Raw genomic sequence first — 20,480 nt, 5'->3', positions numbered from 1 at the left:
TCTAAAATGGGTTGGTCTGTTTTAAATCAATAACTTGCTTTAACAAAACTAAAAGTCACCTGCTCCACCCTGGCCAAAAAAATAATTATTGTTGTCCAAATACAAATTTAATTCCAACTTACTCTACTTTTGAACAACATGATCTCTAATTCCCTTGAGGCTCTAAAATTCTATGATTTTACCACCCACTAACATAACTCTCAATATTGCCCAGAACACAGCTTCAAAGGCTAATTCTTGTAGTTACTCATTTAATCAAATTATCTTTCGCTCAGGCTTGGGAAATGAGATACATTTTGAAGATTAACAGTAGTGTAGGGAAACCAAGCTGATTCCAGGAACCCAAGTGGAAGGTAAATTATGAGAGTGACGAGTGCAACGAATGTATAAGGGTGCTTTGCTCATTTGATGTATGTACAGATTGTGATAAGAGCCTTATGAGCCCCAATAAAGAGATTTTTAAAAAAAGAAAATGATTAGGGCAAAGAATGTACGGATGTGCTTTATACAATTGATGTATGTATATGTATATGTATGGATTGTGATAAGAGTTGTATGAGCCCCTAATAAAATGTAAAAAAATAAATAAATAAAAAATTTTAAAAAAAAAGTAGTGTAGACACTAGGTACCAGAATATCATCACCTGAACATCTATGCCTTAAAGCTCTCTACCCTTCTTAAGGGGCCCTGGTGGCATGGTGGGGTTACACATTGGGCTATTTTCCATAAGGTCAGCAGTTTGAAACCAAGACCTGTTCCTCTGGACTAAGATGAGATTTTCTATTCCTTTAAGTGTTACAGCCTCAGAAGCCCACAGGGCAGTTCTACTCTGTCCTATATGCTCGCCATGAGTTGGAATCAACTTGATGGCAGTGAGTTTGAGGGTTTGTTTGTTTGTTTGACCCTTCTGTAATTAACTAGGATTTAACATCCCTTCTTGATTAATGTGTTAGTCTGAGTACATTAGAGAAACAAATCCACAGAAACTCATATGTATAAGAGAGAGTTTTATACAAAGGGTGAGTGCACATCAAGAAAACATCCCAACCCAGTGCTGCCCAAGCCCACAAGTCCAACATTAGCCCATATGTCCAACACCCATTCACAAAGTCCTCCTCCATCTCACAAAACTCATGCAATGACACTGACTGCAGGAGGAAAGCTGAATCAGTGAGCATGTAAGCATCTCGGCGCTGGCAGGCTGCTCCAGCACCCAGGGCTGCATCGGGGTAGGTCCATGCAGCTTCTCCTCAGGGATGTCTTGCAGGAAGTGAGCCTTGCCAGCTGAAGCAGGAACTGGCTAAGGTAGCTGCACCCTGGTCCGAACATCATGAAACAAGAGACCCAAGAACTAGAAAGGCGAGGCTCCATTTAACCCCACATGTGTTTATCGGCCAGGTTGGCCCAATAAAGTAACTACCTCAATTGGTGTCCATCACCGACACAGGATGGGCCTAAGGAGCTTGGGCCAAAGTAGAGGAAGCCTGACTGGAGTGAGCCCCTCCAGAGAAGATGCAGAGTGTGGCTGGCTGTGAGGGCGAGGCTGATCCCAAAGCATGTTCTTCGATGTCCCATGCTTGCACGCTGGCTCGTCTGTTGCGCGCACTTTTAGAATGTCCTCTGGATGCAACTTGTCATCGTATAAGTTCAGTTCGGAAAGTATTTTTAAAATAAATTCGACTTTATTACTTTCCCATCCATGCAGGCGAGCGAGGTCCTCCAGGGAGTGAAAGTCTTCGCATATTTTTACTAGAGTAAAGGCTGATGTTTCCAAAGGGACGGGGCTGTCTTAAGAGTGTGTGTTCCTAAATAGTTTAGAAGCTGCCCAAGAAATCTAATCCAGATGAAGAGAGAATACTTCTCATGAGAGGGGAATGACTTTCTTTCAGACCACGGGATGTGAATTGCTCTCCTACCCGAACACCCCACAACGAGTTAACGGGGCTTCCTGGCAGAGACTTAGCGTTCAAAGGATTGTCTTCCTCCCAGAGGAGCGGACGTTTAGTCGGGAGGACGCTTTCGGTACATTGGCTGTGGCTTTTCGGTGATCAACTTGAGCACGTTTTCAAAACAGGAAATCCAGAGACTATGAAAGGATCCCTGCGTGTGGGACTGTCTCCTGGGCTGGCTCTCAGCCTGATGCACGTCCCGGATAGTAAAATTCTATCTAAATAATGTCAGAGGTATTCTTCGAATGTGATAACTCATCAGATCTTTTAAAAAATTGGCCCCTAACAAACATGCAAATAAAAACAACTGAAGCAAAAGAAAATTCCCAGTCAAATTATATACAAGCAAAATTACGACAGCAAAACAACACAGTCACTGCAGCTGACTTCTCTCGGAGGGACAGTAAATGACAGAGGCAGTGTGTGAAGTTACCTAGGAAAAAAGTAACATTTTGCAAAAGCCCTTATAAAATACTTGCTACCTGATAGTTGGACTAATCCCTTTCTCCCAGCCCCGTAAATCTAACTCGTCAAAACTGCATCTGAACAAGCCCGCCTTAGGCGCAGTCCTTTATAAATCCACCTTTCCATACTGGCCTTAGCTGGAATGCTGAAACAAGCGGGGTACTGCAGCTTGGGATGAAGCCAGATGTTTGATTCACAGTATCTGTAAGTAGCAGAGGCTAGTTGCAGAAAGCAAACCACTGGGGTGTGCTAAGTTCTGACTGACACACCAGCCTGGATCGACAGATGCCTGTGGTGGCCACAGGAGGGCCCTCCCTCTCGCTCCTTCGGACCCACGCAGCCGTGCGCCTCCCACAGATTTGGTTTTCCCTTTTTTTACACTTTCCCCACCCGGGCTGTGGGAGACCAGCGGTTGCTTTTAACCTTACATCTTCTTCTTCTTCTTCTTTTTTTGACCTTACATCTTCCAGTGCAAATACTCGCTTAATAAATATTTAATAACAAGTCTGATGACTCACTGGGAACCCAGCCTCTAGGGCTCAGGCGGTCTGCGGCTAATCCCAAGCAGCATGATTTGCGGGAAAGAAATGATCTATGACGCGCTCTCAGAGACTCGAAGTACATACAGGATGCTTCTACTTAGGGCTTTTTCAGCAAAGAAATAAACACGTTGGGGGGGGGGGGAGACACAACATGCTCTCTTTTGAAAGTCTATGTAACTTAAAGTGTGGTGGCTCGTGGTGGAGTTTGGAGGGAAGGGGTGTCCTCCACACCCCCCCTCAAAGTCAAACCAAACCCAATTATCCCAGCTTGGCTGCGCAATCCTGGTGTCACCACATCAAGTGAGCCCCGGCTGCCGGCAGAGCAGGGCTCTGACTTATTGTTCTCCGCCTGCCCTGGAGCAATCTTGTTTTCAAAGCACAGAACACTCTGTTCCCAATGTGGCTGGCACATGAACTCATGTGCTGACAGCAATTTGTACTCAGATTAAAACGGGGGAAAGGAAAAGGGGACGCACCGCAGTCACAAAAAAACTGCAACGCAAGAACTCCCTCCTTTCCCTCCCCCCCCCAAAAAAACGGTCCAGTTTGTGTTTTAGGAAGCCAAACTGAAGGAGAGGTCCCATAACTTTACAAACAAAACAAACAAACACCGCTCCAGCCTAAAGATGTTCGGGCTGCTAAGTGTCTGCTGTCCCCTTGCCAATGACAGGAGTTGGGGTCTGACAGCTTTGTAGGCATTCCCAAAACAATTACTGGGTCATGGGGATTTGAATGGAAATGTCCTAACGGCTCCACTAGCAGGCGAGCCGGTCAGTTGACCAGATTGCCAGGTTGCGACAGGTTACTCCCACTGGGCGAGGGTTTTCTCTGCTGCCCAATCCCTCAGGGAATGAGTTCCTCCTGCCTCGACAAGCCCGAGAGGCGCCAGGAGGAAGCAGCCACGGCATGCTAAAGGCCGCCGAGGTTGAAATCACAAGGCAAGGTGGTCCAACCTCCCCCAAGTGGCCTCCCTGCATCCTTCGGCTGTCCCCATTTCACCGCATTGTGGCACCCTGGGGCCCTGGCTTCTTAAACAGAGTTAACACTTACACAACAGGCTGACATTCTTTAGTCTAAACAGGAAGAGCACATTCTATAAATACATGCATTCAGTAAGTCCTACGCTAACGCACACCTCGCTCTTTTTTCACACCAGCGAGGGTATGCACTTGGGCAATCACGCCTGGATTCCAGCCTCATTCTGCCATTATCAGTGACACGGTCTTGGGCAAACCCAGTGCCATCGCGTCGATTCTGACTCATGGTGACCCTGTAGGGCAGGTAGAACTGCCTCTGTGGGTTTCCCAGACAAACTCTTTTTTTTTAATTTAATAAATCATTTTATTGGGGCCCATACAACTCTTATCACAATCCATACATGCATCAATTGAGTAAAGCACCCTTATATATTCGTTGCCCTCGTCATTCTCAAAATTCGCCTTCCACTTGGGTTCCTGGAATCAGCTCGGTTTCCTTTTATTTCCTCCCCCTCCCTCCCCACTCCCCCCTGAACCCTTAATAGTTTATAAATAATTATTTTATCCTACATCTCCCCTCACACACCTTCCCATTGCCCATCTCCCAGAGAGGAGGTTACACATAGATCCCCAAAATCGGTTCTCCCTTCCTATACCCCCTTCCCTCCCAGTGTCGTCACTCCCACCGCTGGTCCTGAGGGGTTCATCCGTCCTAGATTCCCTGTGTTTCCAGATCCCTACTGCACCGCTGTACATCCTCTGGTCTAACCAGGTCCGCAAGGTAGGATTGGGGTCATGATCATTGGGAGGGGAGGAAGCGTTCAGGAACTAGAAGAAGGCTGTGAGTTTCATTATTGCTACACTGAACCCTGAGTGACTCATCTCCTCCCCACTACCCCTCTGCAAGGGATGTCCAGCTGTCTACAGGTGGGCATTGGGTCCCCATCATGCACTCCCCCTCATTCACGGTGATGTGATTCCCCCGCCCCCCTGCCTTTGTTGTTTGAGACCTGGTCTCCTCTGCCCTTCACGATCACATGTTGGTGTGCTGCTTCCGTGGGGGCTGTGTTGCTCCCAGACAAACTCTTTATGGGACAGAAGGCCCCATCTTTCGGTGGAGCCGCTGGAGGTTGCAAACCACTTACATGACACTTGGTTCCCTACGCTGAACCACTCACGACACCACCAGGTAACTTATATCATGTGAAGTTCAAGCTCTTCCTTCTAAAATAGACATCAGAATGCTAGCAAAGTCATCCTTGGTGTGAGAACTAAAGACGCCTCACTGACGGGTTTGGGCCCGGTATCTGACACGCATGCATTTATGTGACAGGGTGTTCATGTGGGAAAACACTATCGCATGTGTAGGTACAGAGGTAAACTTAACGGATATTAGTTTTGATTCTTTTCCTGCAATTAGTGGTAAACTATACCGGATTTAAAATGTTTTGGAACTCTGTGTGAAACACACACAGAGAGCAATTCAACTAGGAACAGAATTGCTAATGGGCAGAGGCGACGACTTCCCGGTGCCCAGGATAGAGTACAGGGACCGAAACTAAATATTTATTCAACGACTAACCTGTACACAGGGCATTAAGGAAAAGGGTAGCAATTTTCACTAATTTGTATACATTTTCCTTTTTGAATCTAGTCGTTTTCCTATTTTAATAAATTCCAGGAGACTACCAAAAGTCTTTTCCGAATTGGAACTTGTATGGCTTTGGTTTTTTACATAGTATCCAAAAATCAGTAAACCATTGGCTAGGTTCTGAGTAATAAAGAAGACTGTCCTTCACCAAGATTTTACCTTAAAAAAAAAAAAGATAATTTCTTAGTAGAAAGGGGCTATAGAAGCTGTAAAATATTTGAAAGAACACACCCTAGGTCCACTTTAGGACAAGCTCTCGCTTCCTTAACTTGTCAGGACATTCGCAATTACGTCAAAACCTGTGAAACCCAAACAAATCCACACTCCCAGCCTAAGCAGATCTCACACGGCATGAATGAAAATCTCCGTCTGGTCCAACACTGGCATCACTATTGGTGCTTCGTATCTAGCGAGCTCAGAGCTAGAGCTGGTTGTCATTGTTCTGACCGTACAAGACTCTGGACATTTCATGGATGACTTTAGCTCACCCATAACCATGTCGGAGTCACTGGTAAGACTGGCTTTACTCCTGCTGGTTTATTTTTGGTTCTCTATACTGTGCTTCCTTGTTCTTGATTTTTCTATTCTTTGGCTGGATTAATCATGTTTTCTTGGTCCTCGACTTCTTTCACCCACAGCAGGTCCTTCTGAAGTTCTATCTGCTGTTGTGCCATCCATTAAATTTTTAGCCAATTATTTAAAGACATGTAGATGCTTATTAATGACAGGAATGGATCTCCCCTGGAAATAAGAAAACTATTTTAGACTATTTTGCCTCCCCCTTTCATTTCCTACTCCTATCATATCTTGTCAAAATGACCCAAAATTGTACATCCGAACTGTGAAATGACTGATACGATTTATAACATTTCAGCATAACATTTTCAAGGATTCCGCCCCCCAAAAATTAATGTATCCAACTTTGCTGCCAGGTTATGGAAATTATTGTGTTGCTATTTCTTGTGCCTTAAAGTTTCCACTTCTTGGTTTTATTTTCTGTGTTGTTTTAGGTATCGCCCAATTGTTTTTTTCAGCAACAGTATCGATGTATATATTTTTTTTAATTACTTTTGTTCTTAAGCTTAAACAATCGCTTGACTGCATATGGAATTCTGGGTTCTAGATGCTCAGAACGATGGGGCTGTCTACTCCCGTAAACAGTCTCGGAAACCCACGGGGGCAGTTCTACCTTGTCCTAGAGGGTCGCTGTGAGTCAGCACAGCCTTGATGGCGGTGAGTCTGGTTTGGTTATCGACATGGTTGAGAGCCGTGTCGCTCAGTCTTTGCTGTCACGGCTGAGAAGTCCAAGGTCAGTCTGAATCTCTTTACTTAGTTTGTTCCGATCCGGAAGACTTTGAGATTTTCTCTTTACCTTTGGAACTCAGAAACTTCACTGCAATGCACCTTGAAGAAAAAGTACTTTCATTTCTAGTTGCCGGTATCAATTGGTCCTTTCAATTTTCTGTCTTCTCTAGGACATGTCTTCCGTTACACGTTTGAAGAAAGGCGACTGACTGTCATCTAGTGTTTCTTTCGCCTTTCTTCTCTGTTGTTGTTTCTTTTTCTTTTTTGATTCAATTTTTTTTAACATTTTATTAGGGACTCATACAACTCTTATCACAATCCATACATGCATCAGTTGTGGCAAGCACATTTGTACATCCGTTGCCCTCATCATTCTCAAAACATTTGCTCTCCACCTAATCTGTTGCTGTTTGTGTGCTGCGTTGTCCTGGACGATCTTTCAGAGCACAGGTGCCCACACAGGCAGGACGGAGACTGGCCGCATGAGGGTTGTCGGATGGCACACATGTCCGAAGCAGTTGGATGTCTTCTCATGGCAGATCTTTTCTCAAAAGAATGTAGTGCTTGGCTGGGGGTTGGGGTTCCTGGGTTAAGCCTCCACAAATATTTACTGAACACCTATTATACCAAGTAGGAGGAAGTTCGCAGCAAGGTTGCCCCCACCCACCCACTCGTGCATGGAAAGGTGCTACTTCACGAACAGAGTAGCCTATCTAATCCCTTTTACTTTGTTCCCCTTCCCCCAAATCTGTCCCCTATGCATCTCAACCAAGTGAATGGCTGCACGTAGTTCATGCATTGTTGTTTGGAGAAATTTATTTTAAAAGTTCAAAGACACTTTAGGTTCACATGATCCGCAGGAGAAAAGACCTGGTGACCCGCTTCCGAAAAGACTACAATCTAGGAAACCCTGAGGAACCATTCTGCTTGGTCCTGTAAGGCAGCTGTCAGTCAGAAGGATCGCGCCAGGGCAACACACAATATTAGCCTGGCCGACATTGAAGTCTTTTGAACCAGATCCCTATTTTATTGAGAAACCTGGCCTTCCTGGCTGTAGCCTGGTAGCAGAAGTCAATCCCCAGACCCTAGAGAAGGAATTCTCCACCCATGGCTGCAAACTGGAGACATGAGGGGAGACGGCGAAGACACTCCCCGGGCTCCATCCTTTGAAATCCTTATTGCCCCGGGCTGGCAGAGGCATTTGTAAAGCTCCCCAAGTGATTCCGGAGGCTGCCAAAGTTGAGAACTACTGCCCGTGAGGTTGGGCGGCCAGGCTCCCTCACTCCAGCTGACTCTGAGCTTGGAGTTCTGCCCGAGCTTTTTAAGAACAGTACGTACCTCTGCAGAAGTTTTCTCTACACCTGTTATGGGTTGGATTTCCTCACTATATTTTCCATCAATCCAATTTCATCTACTTTATATATTCCAGAAATTCTCCATAACCTCAGATCCACTTCTTGGATTCTCCCCATGTCCCAGCACACGTATGGACTTATTGTTCCTTTCACAATTATTCCCTTTCATTTATCATTTCAGTGGGATTTGGAGAGGGGGAACGAAGCGAGGGGGGTGGCGAGTGCTCGGGCAACGTGAATGTGGAAATGTTCACTCGGTTGAAACGTTCACATTTGAAGCTGCTGCCCATTGTCTGCATTCTCGGCCTTCCTGTGTGGCAAGAGAGCCAGGCGGGCAGCTTTTGGACGGACCCATTCTAACTCTCAGAAATCAGATGTGGGAGACTGGGCCTGGGGGTCGGAGAGACTGGTAGCTATTTAGAGCCTTATGTCAGTCAGGTTGGATTTCCTAGGAAAGCCAAATGTAAAAGCAGGCTTCAGACAGTTCAGCCTGGTTCAACATCCTGCTGAGAATTAGCAATCCCACCCCAGGGCTACTGAATCTGAATCGACATTTTGAGGAGCCCCTCAGAGAACGAACTGACAGCTCCCCAGATGATTCCTACGTACACATACACAGGAGTCCTTGAAAATGTGGGTTCTGATTCTGTTAAAATGTAGATTCCGATTCAATCTATCAGGGTGGAAATGCAGATTCTCAGCAGAAGGCTGAGCTGACATGAACCGGTTAGAGGCCTGCTGAACAGTACGCCGCAGCCACTACTGGCAATTCAAGGGAAGCACAATGATGGACACATCAGCCATCAGAGTAACGCTGGTCAACCTGCCTTAGAACACGGTGACCCGCTGTTCATTTCTGGAAAAAGGACACTGAATAAAAATTACAAGATGGTCAGGTTAATTGACACAAGTAAAAAAAGCATCCGGGAACAGAGTCTAAAATCTGATTTACAAGCATTAGCTTTCTGATATCAGGGAGTAAAACCAAAATGTCTTTGAAAAATCAATTCTGTCAAATTAATCTAGGTTCTCTCTTTTCACAGAGAGCCAAGCAAATTATGGGGGTGACAAAAGATCACAAGACAGTAAACCTTTTTGGGTCAGTCCATTGTGTTACTCCCACTGTACCCCCAAAACTGGAGATATATGACTTAGATAGGATTGCTGTGGAGGTGCATACGTACATAATATACACATGTCACATACGTACACACATACATACAGATGTATGTGTGTGAGTGTATATATGTGTGTGAGCATATACACACATGTAATTCATTTGAGGGCTGTTATTAAAGACAATGACAAACTAGCCAGGGCATCTAGATCAACCCTCCAGTCAAAACTGAACTAGCAGCCCCTGCATCCAGGATGACTCATAGCAACCCTCTAGATTCTAGAGTCCAGAGCAGCAGTTCTCAACCTGTCAGTCGTGACCCCTTTGGGGGTCGAACGACCCTTTCACAGGGGTCGCCTGATTCATAACAGTAGCAAAATTATAGCGATAAAGTACAATGAAAATAATTTTATGGTTGGGAGTTACCACAATGTGAGAAACTGTATTAAAGGGTCACGGCATTAGGCAGGTTGAGAACCACTGGTCTAGAACCAGGTAATCTGTGGGTTTCTAAGACCGTAACTCTGTACAGGAGTAGAGAGCCTCATCCGTTTCTCCTACGGAGCACCTGATGGTTTCAAATTACTGACTTTGTGGTTAGCAGGCCAATGCGTACCCCACTATGCTACCAGGGTTGGTGGAACCAAAAAAGACTTGCTGGTAGAAGCTGGATATAAAAAAGAGGGGAGGGCCAAAGATTTCTCCCTTCAAATGAATTCACAAGAAGAAAAGCAAATGACAGGCAGCCCTTGGAGTTCATACAGTCATGGTGACCCTGTGTGTGGGGACTAGGGCTGCTCCAGAGGGCCTTCAAGGTCATAACCTTTCGGGTGCAGATCTCTAGGCCCTTCTCCTTTGGCACCACCTCTGGGCAGGTTCCAACGGCCAGCAGTTAGGCTGGTAGCTGAGTGCTGAACCATGCAGTGTAAACGTTAAAAACTAGCAGCAAAATGCAATCGAGTGTCTGCTTTGCACAAGGCATTCCATTTAAGTCTAACAACAATCCTGTGGGAACAAACCCTACTGTCCCCATTTCTGAGATGGGAAAACTAGATACTCATGTGGTCGGGTAACTTGTTGAAAATTAAAAAAAAGTACCAAGTAGCGCTTCCAAGATTCACAATTCAAGCCCATCACTTCCAAGGTCACTACAGTACTTCAACGTGCCTTTACAAAGGGTCAGAGACCGAGGGAGGCTGATGGGTCTGAGATGATGTACTGCAGTGGGTGTGCAGCGTTGACTGTTCCCTTTCTCTGGAGGGCTGCCTCGAGTCCTCGGATTTACACACTCGTCTCAATCTCATCAGGCTGATGCTGCAAAGAAAGGCAGACTGGGAAAGGCTGAGGTCTCAAGAAGAACAAGGTGATCTTGGTTTCTGCCAGGAGCCACCTAGAAGGCATGCTCTGTCCTTCTCCCTCACAGAGCCAACTCGTTTCAAAGAGAGAAAGCAGGTCATCAAAACCTGTTCATGGAAAATACAATGTAAGCTTCCATTTGCATAAAATGGATTGTTCCAGAAAACCCAAAAAATACAACTTTATTTTGGGGGGAGGAAGAAATAAATAAACGGAACCATTCATTCTAAAATTTTGCAGGGAAGAACATTCTAACAAGCTAAGAGTGAAAAGATCAGTCACTGCCCTTAACATATTTGGAAATAGGAAAAATACAAACATAATTACATGAAGGGTTGTTTAAATACATTTCAAAACTACCGTCCATGGGATGCTACCCTTTATGTGAAAAGAAAGGAGAAGAGCCATAATCGAACACCAAGAGGGACCACCTCTAGGGGGACTGGCACAGAGTGCAGCAGCAAGACAATTTCTACATCCTGCTTTGGTGAGTAGGGTCTGGCGTCATAAAGGTATAAAGGTTTGTGAATGGTCTCTCCCCATCTGATGCAAAGAAGAGTGAAGAAAAACTAAGGCTCAAGAAAACAATTAGTCCAACGGACCACATAAGCCACCGCCTCCGCTAGCCTGAGACCAGAACGATAAGGCTACTAGTACCACCCACACTGATCTGAAAAATAATAACGGGAGGAATATGTAGAGCAAAAATCAGCGTCATAATAAAAGCCCCCAATGCACTAGTCTGATAGAGACTGGTAGAACTACCTGGATTATGGCCCTGAACCATCCGTCACACCTGGAACTGAGCCTACTCCCAGAGAGAACTTTCAGTTAAACAATAGACAGGCCTGAATGTGCTTCTCAGAACAATCAGCCTAGGTCCCCAGAAGGGCAACACCTGCTCCAAATCGAAGTACGGAAAGCAGGAAGGGCCAAGAAAGATGGCAACGGACACGAGAGCCCAGTGAGAAAGTGGGAAGGGAGCTGTGACTTAGCAGGGGTTGCAACTAACATCACAGAAAAAAACAAGTGCAGAAACTGTTGAACAGGAAGCTAACTTACCCTGTACACTTTTGCCCAATCCACAATATACGTCACTAAGAACTTATATAACATATAAAGATTAATATAAAATATATTAATCAAAGGTGTGATGTCGTGTGTGTATGCACGTTGAGTTCCATTTATTTCCTATCAACTAAGAAGGTCTAGAAACAAGAGCATCCGTTAGCATACGCACACCTGACATCCAGACGTTCACTGCATAAATGGTGGATTCCAGGCTGCGGGTCGGGAGGGTACCAGCTGATCCTGGAACTTCTTTGCTGCCAGGAAGGAAGGAGGTATTCACAAACAGTGGGGGCGAGTTGAAAGGCCAGAGAGCGCCAACCTAAAGGCACTTCCAGTAGCCCTAGCTGGACAATTTGAGCAACACGATAGAAAGAACAGGAATGACTAATAACCAACAGGATAAAATAAGTATCCGTGAGTTCATACTCATTAAAGTAACGGAATAAGTAAGGAGAGAGGGGATAGCTCTTCCTTACAGGTTAAGAAATGTAGAAGGGGCGATGGAAATAGAAAAATTACCATTAGTCAAATGCCACCGGAATAAAGGCTGTATGCAAAAATCATTAAGGGTTGCTAAAATTAACGTGGGAAGAAGGTGTAGCAGGACACGCCCATTCGCCGTGGCTTAGCATCTCCCACCAGACAACCTCCTTAACCATCTGATCCAAGTTAATAGCAATTAGCCAAATCAACAATGAGACAGCAACCTCATTTACCACCTGATTATGGTGATGAAAGACACACGTGTGGCACATCTGAGGCGACCAGACATCCCGCGTTCGGCGGGGACAGTCCCAATTTCAAACACTTGGGACATTTTTTAAAAGTCCCAATTTTTGGAAAGAATGCACAAGAAGCTAGGGTACACGGTTTTCGGCTGCCATGTGGCTATTTCGCCAGGATCTGAGTTTTATCAATGGTGTCCCACTTCACCAGTCTTGAAATCTGGTCACCTTAGGCATATTTCAAAAGCTGCAATAGCCATATCGGATCATGGGAAAACAAGCCTACATTGAAGGACCCTCTATACAAAAACTGGTAGTTGTCTTCAAACGTGTTGGGGTCACGAAAACCCAAACTGAGAAACTGCCAATGATCAGAGGGACTCGGGATGCTTGCCAATAAACACAACATTGGATCCCAAGTTGGATCCTCAGCCAGAACAAAGACTTTAGGGTGACAATTCGCGAATGTCCACTAAGATCGCGGATTGGCCAGTAGCATTATACTCATGTTAATCCCCCGGGCTTGGGAAATGTGCCATGAGTAGGCAAAATGCTAGCATTGGGGGAAGCTGGGGGAAGGGAGCACGGGAACTCTCTGTGCTAGTTTTGCAACTTGTTCAAGTCTAAAATTATTTCAAAACAAAAAGTAAAAAAAAAAAAAGACTCCCATCTACAAAATTGACTTCTTGTTTCTTCCATTCAAAGTCGCTCACCTCTACGGTGCTTGTTTTGTGGGAGTGTCCACAACTGCAAAGAAGCATTCCTTTTCATTGAAATTGGCACCCAAAAAAAAAATCTCCGGTTTTAAAATATATACTATTAACTATTGAATTTAGGAGGTCATGATATTATAGGAAAAAGAACTCTACTTTTGTGTACATTTGAAATTTTTCATCGTTAAAATTTTACTTATGATAAGCACATTGCTTATGAATGAATATACTAAATATGTTAGTGATAGTTTTCTATGACTCCTATAACTTTCATAAGCATTTAGAATAATACTGTGGAATTTTTAAGGCTGGTATGAACTTAAATTCTGAACACCCAGTTGACAGAAGGCAATGGAGGACAATGGGAGCCCAAAATCCATCCGCAGGGTCCCCCCATGGATGAAACCTACAGTGAATCCCCCTGACCACAGTCCAGGGGTACAAACAGCCTTGCTACCAGACACAGAGCACTGGAAAGTCGATCTGACAGGTGTTGTCAGGCTAAAATGTAACACCGTATCATTTGATCTCCCTTTTGACTGATTTTAAAGGTGTGCTTTCAATATTTTCTGCTTTCTTTTCAATTGAGATTTTCCTTCTGTTTAATTTTGGTCGTTGTTATTTGGGGTTCGTGTGTGTGTTATTTGGGGTTGCGTGTTCCTTGTTTTGCCTTGTACGGTCTTCTGTATATGAAATCCAAGAAGTGCAAATCTACAGATAGTAATAGGATTAATAATTACCTAAGGGCATGGGAGGGGAGCTTGGGGGGAACTGAGAAACTAACGAGGATAAGCAAGATTTCATGTTCTGACATTGATGTGTGGTGATTGCGTAACTCTTCTTAATATGTTTGAACTTTTAAACTGCACGTGTGAATTGTATGCCAATAAAACCATTTGAAAAATGAAGAGATCCAGCCAGACCTCCCTGGACAGGAAGGAAAAGAAAGCCCAAGAACCCAACAGCCAGTTGCTGTTGGGCACATTCTTTCTGAGGGGCACCTCCGTCGACAGGGGAATTGAGCCTTCTAGTACATTCGTGGCTGTGAAAACACTACTAGCAGATTGCCGCCCCCGACCTACAACATTTTGGTTAGCAGCAAGTGCTTCATGGTTTGTGCAGAGAAGAGAAGTCTAATTCGAGGCAGCTGAGTGCAGAGCTGGGCCTGGAACTCTCCCCATGTCTCCCGCACGAGACAGCAGAGCTCTTCTTTAGCCCAACGCTACTCACGCACCGTGCCCTTAAACACCTCAGCCGCCAGTCTAGTACCAGCGTAGATAGACACTGCCAATAAAATGACCAACTCCGCTGAAATGTCTTTGTGAGATGGCGGAAAATGAAATACATAGGATAAAAAGAGCATCAAAAATTAAAAATGAAACTACACTCGTTTACTATTTTAAATGATCTCTTTATTTTAAACAGGTCCTTTATTTTATTTACTAGTCCACATCCTTAGCCTTGTTTAGTGATTCAGGTTTTTTCCTTAATGGAAACTTTTCTTTCTCTGTTTCCTCACACTCTTTTCTAGAAGGATTCTTGTCAGTAATGGCACCTTCCAAACATTGACTTATCCATGATTTATTTATAAATGATTTATTTATCATTTACTTATCCAAACACTTATTTAGCCTCTACTGAACACCACCTGTATGTCAGGCAGTGCAGGTAACACAGATGAGGAACGATTCGGGTGCCCAAGCACTCATTCTACCCTGGGGGGTAGACACTGATTGCAACATAAAGCGACAATGCTGCACACACAGGCATAGGCGAAGTGCTCTGGGAGGGTGTCCAGTGCTGGGAGGTGTCCCCTCTCCCCACTTAGCCCATGAAGGGCGGGGACAGCTTGCAGTCCACGCAGCAACAGTACCGCAGGGCTCAAATCCAGCCTCCTGATGCTGGGCCCTCATCACAGAAGCTGTTCTCAATGTTTACGACAGGCGTGAGACCTGAGGGCACTTACAAGTGCTCTTTAGGAATTCTGTAACCTACGCAACGCACATGACTTCTCTGAGTCTTCCTCCTGGAGATAATACACCTTACCTCAGAAGGTTAACTTGAGAAAGAAATGAATAAATATGATGGGGCTTCAAAACATTTGTGGAAGAATTCAATTATCTTTTGGTCACATTTTTCCATGACCTTTGGAATGCAAACTGATCAATGTAAGTGTTGGCATACATTAGGAGTCAACCGACTGAGAGAGTGTGTGTCTATTTCAAACTCACTGCCATCAAGTCCATGCCTGCTCATGGCGGCACTACAGGACAGAAAAAAACTGTCCCTAAGGCTGTCGGGGACTATAACCCTTTCTGAGAGTAGGAGTCTTATCCTTCTCCTGAGGAGCAGCAACCCTGTTTCCCCAAAAATAAGACAGTGTCTTATATTCAGTTTTGCTCCCAAAGATGTGCTAGGTCTTATTTTCGGGAGATGTGACATTTATTGTTTGTTTTATTAAAAGAGACCTCACCCTTCCTGTCTGCTCCGGCTGCGCTGCGGCCAACAGTGAGCTGCTCAGGCCGCCGCTACGGTCCAGAGTTACGGTAGCTTCGGGGGGCCTTATTTTGGGGGCGGTCTTATTTTCAGGGGGGGTGCCTTATATGTCAGCGAGAGGCAAAACTGTAAGTGGGTCTTATTTTCGGGGGATGTCTTACTTTCGGGAAAACAGGGTAGCAGCTTCGAACGGCTGACTTTGCGGTCAGCAGCCTAACATGAACCCCATTATGTCATCGGGGCTCTTAATATTGATGTTCATACAAATGGAACCCAACTGTTAGCTCCTTCTCACAGCGGTACTTACTTTCTACTGTTGCGCCTTCGTTCGGGTTGGAGTATCCCTCTCCTTTCTGCTTGATTCTCCGAATAATGCCTCCGTCTTCAAATAAGTCCTCTCCTTTGAAGTCAAGGAGCTCAATCTACAAAGGAAAAAGGGGATCTGGCTGAGGAAAAGACCACATGAAGACAATGTCCCCTGGGGAAACGCAAGGACAAGCCTGTTCTTTCCTTTTACCAAATAAGCACTATTTTTAAAAATATGTATGTATTTATCTCTGCATCTTAGTTATTGGAAAAGTGGGGAGGGGGACCACAGTGTACTTTTCAATGCCTGGAAAGATATTGTCTAGGACGACATCCTGTGGGGCTGCAGTGCGAAGACAGGCAGGAAATACTAGGAAAACTGCTTTGTGGGCACAGCGCCAGAGCTGTGAGGTGCTGGCGCAGGACTATTGTGTCTGAGTCTGAGGCTGCTGCTTTGAGCTCCCTGCTTAAAATACAAGACCGAGTCCTATGAAGCAGGTCGACACTCAAAGTTTCATTTTATGTAGTTGGGGTGATCCGACTGTTTTCTCCTTTATCGGAGTTGGCCGCATAGGTACAATTCAATCCAGGGCAAGCGCTGTAACATCAGCATCTACTACTTGAATGAGGACGGGATGTGAGCGTGGGGCTCGGGGTGGCCATTACCTCCACCGCTTCCCTCCTGCCTTCGGGTCAGTTTTGAGCACGCCGCTGCCCAGAATCTCGGTTCCTCAGCCCGGTGCCGTCTGTTTATTTTGATAAGACCTCCCTGTGCCAGAGACACGCTTCTAAGAAAGCACTGGCACACACCCTTTGGATGTGTGGGAAATCATTCAAGAACCCGGGCTCCAAAACAAATACGTTGGATATGATTCCCAAGAGCCAGCTCAGCTCCCGATCCCCTGGCTGCTGCTTCGGGGCCAGCACAGAGCAGGGCAGATGCCGGCGAGGCGGCAGCACAGCACCCACGTACCTCAAAAAAGAGAGTGGCGTTCGAGGGGATCTTGGGGACGCTGCCGGCGGCGCCGTAGGCATACTCGGGCTTACACAGTAGGTGACAGATCTCGCCTCTCTTCATCGTAGCCACCCCAATGTCCCACGCCTTGATAACTTGGCCTATGGGGTGGGGGGAAGATCGTGGAAAGGATTAGGCCTGATTTTTACAGGTTTGACTCGCATGAAGCAACATTCTGAACAGATTCCTGATTCTTCACACTCCATCCTCGGCTAACCTGTCCTGTCCGGGTGACACAAAGCAATAGAACTCAGGCCGAGCTAGCCTGCAGAGATCGACGATGAGGGATCTGTTGCGGGTCTTCAAGAGAAGATCCTCTGCTGAAGAGGATGGAAGAACTGCCAACTCCTGGAACAGATTCAAATCAGCCTCGCAAAGATTCACGGTAACATGATCAACGAGCCGAGGCTGCCGCTGTTGCTGAATTCATAGTTTGAATCCTAATAAGAAATGCCTGTTTTCTAGGCAGTGGCCGAACAAAGAGAGTACAGAACGTGAAATGTGTCATAAGGAAGCGTGTCATTTAGTTGGGTAGACGGACAGATGGAAATCGCCTGAAAGGGCCCACGAAGCATAACAACTGCAAGGTTGGCCGGGTGTGTTTTGCTCTGTTGTGCACAGGGTCGCTGGGGGGCAGAACCGAGCAGAGGACACCTAGCAAGAAGGAACCAGTCGCCCTTCTGGTATGCAGCCTCAAATCCTCCGTGAAACCATAGGAAGCCCAGGCACTGGGAAGGGATAACGGATAAACTTGAAGTGCCCGGTGCACACGGGAGCAGGTCAACGGGAAACCAGAAGTGCCCTTTGAAGGGAGCTGTTGGCTTGGGTTTGGCAAGAGAGGGGGTGCAAGAACCCTGGGATAAGGGGACCCCAGGGTGGGTAGAAGTAAGGATAACATTTGTGCCCGTGGCCCCAGCTTCGCCTGCCACAGTCTCAGCCACACTTCTCTCAGTTAAACATTGCTATCAGCAATGCCTGTTATTTAAACTGCATGTGAGGAAAAGATGTACCATCAGAAGTCAAAGGTCATACAATCACTCTCTGGGAGATGAGACCACTGCTCTGTCCTTGTGTGCCTTTCAAAGATGAGCAGCTATTTTTAAAAAATGCGTAAGCACAGGGACAGGGTATCGCGGATTTGTTTCGCATTTTCGTTTACTACATGTCTTGATTGCCCCTTTCTCTGTCAGTGGAAAGAAGGAAGGGCTGGGGAAGTGCTCCAGCATCACACTGTTTTTTTTAACGACTTGAGATGATTACTAGTTCTGTCCACCACTAGCTGCGTGACCTGGGGCAAGTTACTCCAGCTCTGTGCCTCCGTTTCCTCCTCTACAAACTGGAGCTAAGCATCACTGTACGAATAACTCAACAAAGTCTGTCCCATGCACACTATATTGCATGCAGTAAAGCTCGCCCACCAGCACCTGCGTCACCATGGCCTCGAAGTCAGCACAACAGGTCTGCCTCACTCCTGCCGGCTGCAGGAGATTGCAAACATCTCCCTGAGAAACCCTCTCCGCTGCGCCCCAACAAGGGCGCTTATTCATACGTGTTTGCCCACGTGTGTGAGTATGCCTGAGGAGTTCCGTTTCTAGAAATGCCAAGATGATTGGCGTTTTAAATTCGACAGCTATTGCCGACTGCCCTTCCATAATGGCTACATTGATGGCTACTCCCATCATACATGACGGCACCGTGAAAACAGCCCAGAATCAGTCAAAGACATCAAAATCTGCTATTGATTCTTCTCTTAAAGGACTGTGCTCGTTTCAGTGTGGTCCACTCGGTATATGCAGGAAAATTAAGATACAATATGATGGAATTTCCCCATAAACTTGAAACCTGTGTGTGTGTGTACTATCAACCCTGTTATCTTTTTTAAAATATTTTTTTCAACTCTGTTATCTTAAGACCAGTACCTCACATATATCGTCCTAAAATTTTTATATTGTGGGCTTAATGCCATACATTTGTTCAAGACTTTTAGCCAATCACTGAGGAAGGAGCAAGGCTTCGGGCTAGGTACTAAGATAAAAACAAGCTAGTTAAAGGTGTGCGGGCCACATCTGACCTCCTCCAATTCAGCAGGGAGAAGGAGAATCCATCTCCATACCCGCCCAAGTGCAACTGCACATAGCAGAGGTCAGACATGCCTCCAGCCTCTATCCTTCCACACTATTCGGACACCAACCAGTCCTCCCACGACACTCCAACTTGTTACTGGGGTCACTAGTACGTGGCAAGGACCACCCAGAGCTCACAGACCACGCTCACATTTTGGGGGCTTAGTAGGGGCATTAACAGGTTACCACAAGAGAAGATCAGCATACAGTAAGGGTCTAGTCACTGGCCCACAGTAGGGCCTCTCCTCAGCCAGCAGCCAAGTGTCTCTCTGGTCCTCAGCCTCACAGTCACATGGTTGCTTGCTTCTGCCTCCATGGGCTAGGAAGTCCTCCTGCCGCAGCGCTTTACTCCACCTCATTGTCTCACCATCGGAAGCCTCAGGGGTGCCACGCTGCTCTGCCCCGGCATGACTCAAAGGCCTCCTTGTGTCTGGTCTCCGTCTCTGTCACTTGAGGCTGGGGTCTAGAATGCACTCCACTAGTAGTTCCTCATCCTTGCTGGTCCCACATTTCTCTCTCTTCCTGCTTCTGAGATGGCTCTCGTACACACAGGCAATATTTCTCTCTCTTCCTGCTTCTGAGATGGCTCTCGTACACACGGGCAATGGCAACAAAACCGATCAATCCCCTGTATTAGCGTGTCACACCCTTAACTTGCTTCGTCCCACCCATCATTTGGTGGAAGTTACAGAGACACGGAGAGAAGAGCCATATAAAGAGATTTCTCTTCACCGCAGTTGCCATTCCTGGTCTTCTTCCAGGGAACATGCAGTGTTGTTCTTGGGCTATCCTCTGGTAGATTCCACCTCACGGTGACCCATGTGATGGAACAGAACTGCCCCATGGGATTCTCTTGGCTATAATCTTTACGGGGCCAGAGCATCAAATATTTCTCCTGCAGGCACTAAAGTACAGTCTAAACACTGAGGGGGAGTGAATAATTCTGCCAGGTGGTGGGAATGAGGACAATCAAGCAAAGCTTAATTCATAGAGGATGTCTATGGTAAGGCTTAGATGGTGAAAACAACAGCCTGTCCATGGAAACCACAGGAGCCCCGGGCGAAACACATCATGCCTACGCCTTTGCTTTGCTTCCCGCTTGGGAACATTCCTGGTCATTGCACACAGCGCTGCAGACACTGAAGGAAACGCTGCACCAGGATGATGGGCACACAGGTGCATTTCTCAGACTGACGTCCTTGGAGGAGCCCAGCTGAAGCACGCATTGCTACAATATCTGGAAGAGCTCCCAGTGCAATGATTTTTTAAAAAGAAGAAGAATCAACAGTCTTGGAAACCCCCCAGGGGCAGTT

At 46.0% G+C, this 20,480-nt stretch overlaps 1 protein-coding gene across 4 annotated transcripts in view; it reads right to left on the bottom strand.

The window, feature by feature from the left end:
* FKBP5 (FKBP prolyl isomerase 5) overlaps window positions 1–20,480 on the bottom strand; it is a 117,692-nt gene that overhangs the window by 25,408 nt on the left and 71,804 nt on the right. For all 4 annotated transcript variants that reach the window (XM_075555210.1, XM_075555211.1, XM_075555212.1 and 1 more), the window contains 2 exons: window positions 17,003–17,145; window positions 16,031–16,145 (listed from right to left, as the gene is read on the bottom strand). In XM_075555210.1, the coding sequence (XP_075411325.1) occupies window positions 16,031–16,145; window positions 17,003–17,145 (258 nt within the window). The remainder of the gene's footprint in view (window positions 1–16,030; window positions 16,146–17,002; window positions 17,146–20,480) is intronic.

The sequence above is a fragment of the Tenrec ecaudatus genome, chromosome 7 (genome assembly GCF_050624435.1).
Source record: "Tenrec ecaudatus isolate mTenEca1 chromosome 7, mTenEca1.hap1, whole genome shotgun sequence".
Lineage (NCBI taxonomy): Eukaryota > Metazoa > Chordata > Mammalia > Afrosoricida > Tenrecidae > Tenrec > Tenrec ecaudatus.
Note: the sequence above shows the minus strand (reverse complement) of the source record. Positions and strands in the feature narration are given on the sequence as shown.